The 5,099-nt window shown below is 27.8% G+C and overlaps 1 protein-coding gene across 1 annotated transcript; it reads right to left on the bottom strand.

Annotated features, from left to right (window-relative positions):
* Window positions 1-928: 928 nt before the first annotated feature.
* On the bottom strand, window positions 929-4,996 carry LOC106692047 (RNA polymerase II subunit A C-terminal domain phosphatase Fcp1; the record flags this gene model as incomplete). Its single annotated transcript, XM_067049345.1, is given in 6 exon segments — window positions 929-1,080; window positions 1,152-1,333; window positions 2,780-2,929; window positions 3,193-3,287; window positions 4,623-4,748; window positions 4,837-4,996. Coding segments are annotated over 6 exon segments (865 nt in total), but the record flags the coding sequence as incomplete, so codon positions are not given.
* Window positions 4,997-5,099: the final 103 nt, after the last annotated feature.

A 5,099-nucleotide genomic window follows, 5' to 3' on the forward strand; every position in this document is an offset into this window, starting at 1 on the left:
ATGTTTTGATTACTTGTGCTTCTCTAATTTGTATACTCTCATTTCTTCAGGTTTAAGATTACATAGCCTATTATTATACCTTCCATGCTATAATTTTGGTTTTTATTTAGTTTATCATTTAGTATTTCATTATTTGGCTATACATAACTTTTATCTCTTAATTGTTTTTATTAGTTCCTCATATTGCCTTGGAAATTTAAATATTTCTGTACATTAAATTTAACATTATTTGATGTTTTCCTACAAATTCCAAAACTCGAAACAAATCAGGGATATTATGCACTTTCCTGCTTATGATTAAATTATATACATTTTGCCCGAAATGCCAACAAAACATCTGCATAAGAAAAATTTCATCTGGTAGATTTGTTGCAATTATTATTGTTGTACAATCAGATAAGTATTCTGTTGAGTTTTTATTTTTACAGCCCCAATAAATACCATTTAATAACCCAATTTTGGGTATGTACTTTCATAAAAATATTTTCTGAATTGTGATTTAAAATCTGGAAAGATATTAATTTTAGCATCATTTATTTTAAATCACCTGAAAGCGTTTTCTATTAATGATTCATATGAGATGTTCTCAATCTTTTCCCAGTTATTAGTTCCTTAATATGACAAAAAAAAAAAAAAAAAAAAAAAATGTCAAAGACAAACCTCTTTGATGCAATACCCCAGGGTATCACAATTATTGACATTTCTTTGAATTCACCCATGTACCTTTTTTTTCTAATAACGTTCAGACTAAAAGCAGTGAACTGAGTGAATAATATTTAAAATATTCTGCACAACTAAAAGAAAGATTGAAAAAATTAAACACATTCACTCAACATATAAATTAACATTTGTTGACAAAACTCAGGAAAAGTAAACATTTTAAACAAAAGTAAATGTACAAAAGAAGAATAAAATTAATACTAAATACCTTGTCATAAACATTATAAAATATTTTATGAACTCTTTTCAATATGCTGCTAAGATATATTAAATAATCATCTTCCTCTTCAACTTCTATATCATCCGCAAGCTCATTGTTTTCTGATTCATCTTCAGGAGGCTTTTCTTTGACTTTTACTCCTATAAAAATGAATGCGGTATGAAGGGATAAGCTTATAACTAGTTTACAAAAAGGTAAATGAAATACAAACCTGGTGCCAAATAATCAGTTGCTACTCCTGTTGAAGGAGTCACACGGGGATCAGAATGTATGTCACCAGTGTTTCGAAAAAAATGGTAAGGTTTAACTGGTATTACATTTGGAGAATAATCCCACACATCCTCTCTATCATCAATAATACAAACCAGCTCATCACCACATGGAAACAATGCTCTATAAGTAATATAAAGTAGATTAGAATCATATACACAGCTATCAAAAAATAAAAATAACAATCTGGAGGTTCAATGTTGGTGTACAACCAAAGAAGAGTCTGTAGTAACTCACATATTAAATATGAATTCCTGGCATACCTTTTGGATATCAACTGATATCTAAGAGATAAGCAGTGTGTGATAGCTGTTCAGGGAGAATGAGTGCTATTCATATTAGATTTCAAGAATTCCGATTGAATTATTTCTCACTTCCAGTATCGTTAATAGACCACATTATGGCCTTTAAAACACAAGCATCGAGAATCGCAGTGAGCTAGTTTATTTATTTTTATATAAGTTTCTAAATAGTTATTTAGAAATTCTCCGCATTCATGAAATATTACGTCCAAGGAACTACTTACTGTAAGCAGAAAATTGTCAATTTTATTTGCCAAGTTCATCAATTTTATTTAGTATATATTCTTTTAAATTGAAAACCTGAGTGAAAATTAATCTAAAAAAAAATAAAATAAATGATATTATTTCCAATATGTCTAAATGGTTCGGTCTTCTCTCAAGAAAACAATGTCAAAATCCAAACTGTCAAGATACAACTCCTATCAGACCACCAATGTAAGAATTAAGTACAGACCCACAATAATTCTAGTGATAGCCTTCTAAACTTATTTTATTATTAAGGTTTTTATTTAGTTTATTTTAATTCCCTTCGTAATGAATATTGCCATGGCGACGATGAAGTTCTTATCTAGAGGCCTGGCTTTTATATTTCTTAAGTGAGAAAACATCAAACCAAGGATCATATCTACAACTTTAACTCCTGAGCTGGCCAGATAAAAAACTAATGGGTTTCAAATCCACCAGCAGTTCAGCTGTGTTTGTGTATGGAGTAATTCAGCTATTGTTTCAGAATAAGTTCCCAAGTCTAAAACTTTCATTCCTGTTTTAAAGTTTCGAAACACAGGCTTATCTAGAAAATACTTTACAGTATGGTCAGAAATTAAGCCTCAGCCAGTACAATTCTAGATTTGTTTAAGTTTCGAGATAGCTAAGTCTTGTTGCTTAAACGTTAAACTGAAGGGATATTTTCCAGTGGGGCAAACTGATTACTTATTTAGCACATTGTTACTTCAACATAGTCATTAAAACCTACTAACCTTCATCAGTTATATTTGATTTGAACAGAACATAATAATATTATATTCTTTTTACAAATACGTTTCTTAATATCACTTCTAACTATAATGAATTAGAGAAAAGAAAGATGTCTAATGAAAGAGGTATTGCACAGATATGCTAATTATAGAAATTATTCAATTATAAAACATGGATTTTTTTTCCATCACACAAAAGCTAAAATTAAGTACTTAAATGTCGACTTGAAGAAACATATAAGATTAATGTTAATAACACTAAATTAACAATAAAAATACAACAAATAACTTACTTCAGATTAGCATGTTTAGAATTATAATGAAGACATTCATCTCTAGATAATATCCTATTAGAAAAAAGTCTAGCTTCTTTGTCTAAAATATGAGCTACCATATGTGCGTAAGGACGAACACCAAAGGTACAAATGTGCAGTTCAAAATACCTGAATATATAACAAAATTAGATTTCTTAAAAATAATATTGTTATTGATATATAGCTAATTATACATAGCTAATTATTAAAATTCTATAATTATAATTAGTTGGATCAAACAAAGTTAACATTAAAAAAAAATTCATATTTCAAATTTTTACTTGTACTTTAACAGTGACAGATACGTTTTTCATCGAAACAATATTCTAACCAGTATTTTATGAGTATCTTATAGATAATACAATAAAGATATTGAATTAATCATTAATTACTTTGACATATCTTCTAAGAATTTTTGAGTACCAGGTCTTAAACGGGTATGATACCATGGATTGCCTGATCCAAATAACTGAAAATGATGAACATCCTAGAACAAATATAATTGATGATATAAACATATCATAATTATCAGAAGAAAAAAAACTTTAAACGTGACATCAAATCAGATAAATAGGAACAACAAATTATATAAAAATATAGAACAGGCTATTAATCATGAATTAAAATGTTTGCCATTATTTTTTTAATGATATTTTTATTAATTTTAGATATAGCTATAGTTAATAAATATTTCAAGTAAAAGAAAAATGATTAGTGTTGAAGAAGTTTAGCAAAACAGTTTAAAGGGATTCCCCTGACTTTTCCAAGTCAGTGTAATACTTAATAATTGAGTGGTGCATGATAGGTAGGTATTTCACATAATATATAATTAAAATAATCTTCCTACAGCTGAAGTAGTTTGAGAGAATAAACAATCAAAGCAATAACTTTATGTGCTAGATCCAGTAAAAGAGCAATGTTACACAAGTTATGGTGACTGTATCAACAACAGTTTATCATAACTAATCGATGAATAAACTATAATGTTTTTGAATTGTCATATGAATACTACTATGTGATAAATAATGATTTCAATTCATGTCAGCAAATTTGCTCTCAAATCCCTTAACTTGTCAAATTCCCTGACTATACACTTTAGAGAAATTAGCTGATTTTTCTAAGTATTAAAAGTCTGATGGAAGACCTGATAGTAAATTTATAATGGTTTACAATCATTTAGTCATAAATAAGATATGATTTCCATAAGGACACTAAGATGCACATAATTATCAAAAGATTTTAATACTCCGAAATTAAAAAAAAGTCTAAATTCTATTATCACCAAATACAATTATAAAATGTATTTAATTAAATAACTAATTTATTGAAGCTGTGATGAAAAAGTATATTGGGATAAAGGTTTTAGAAAACTCAGTAAGGAGGTAAATGAAGGACTTAGTGGCAAAACTAACTTTCCACATTTCAGAAAATTTTATAGTAAACATAAAAAAAACCTCTAATTTATAATAAAAACTTCATTTTTTAAAAAAACAATAATGTGTGAATACATTACATTATAAAAACAAAGCAGTACAAATTTAAAAACCTATTTTAAACGAAATCAGGGGATTTTCATATCTCACTATAATATTTGCTAAAGTTGAAGAATGTTAGTTGCAGTTAGATAGAGGACCCTTCATATAGAATCATATAGGTTAAATAAATACATAGATCTTTAAAAATGTATATTTTTTGGAAACCTATCTTTTTAATCTACTTCAGCTAAAAATATTACTAACAGACTTATTAACAGAATATTTTTAACTAAGAGGTACAAAATAATTAACTGTCATAAATTTTAATGATAAATAACTATAAATACCTTCATGTTGTTTGGAATATTATCATGAGTAGTGTGAATCAATGTCTGATCAAGATCGACTAAAAGTACAAGTTTCCTATCTTTTAAAAGCCTCGTGGTATCAGCGCGACCAATTTTTTGAGCTTGCTAGAATCAAAAAAAAGTTAAAGTAAAAAGAAACAAGATTTTAATAACAAAGCGGGAAATAACTCAAAAAATAAAAATAAGACAATACCTCATGACTAACTTTTAAACTTGGAATGCTATGAACCATGGGAATTGTTGCTTGAGATTGATTTTTTCCATCCTTTTGCAAATCGGCCCCACACTCAGCACATAAATCATTAACAACTGTGGGGTGAGAACAGCCCTTGCCTAATAAAAGCAATGGCTCCCTATTAAATATAGAAATTAAAATTAACGACCAGAAAATATGGTTAATTAACAACTGAGGCTACAATGGAATGAATTCTAGCAGAGATAAAAAAAAAAAAAAAA

Source organism: Halyomorpha halys, unplaced genomic scaffold (assembly GCF_000696795.3).
Source record: "Halyomorpha halys isolate HHAL.00 unplaced genomic scaffold, Hhal_1.1 Scaffold7839.1, whole genome shotgun sequence".
NCBI classification, from domain to species: domain Eukaryota; kingdom Metazoa; phylum Arthropoda; class Insecta; order Hemiptera; family Pentatomidae; genus Halyomorpha; species Halyomorpha halys.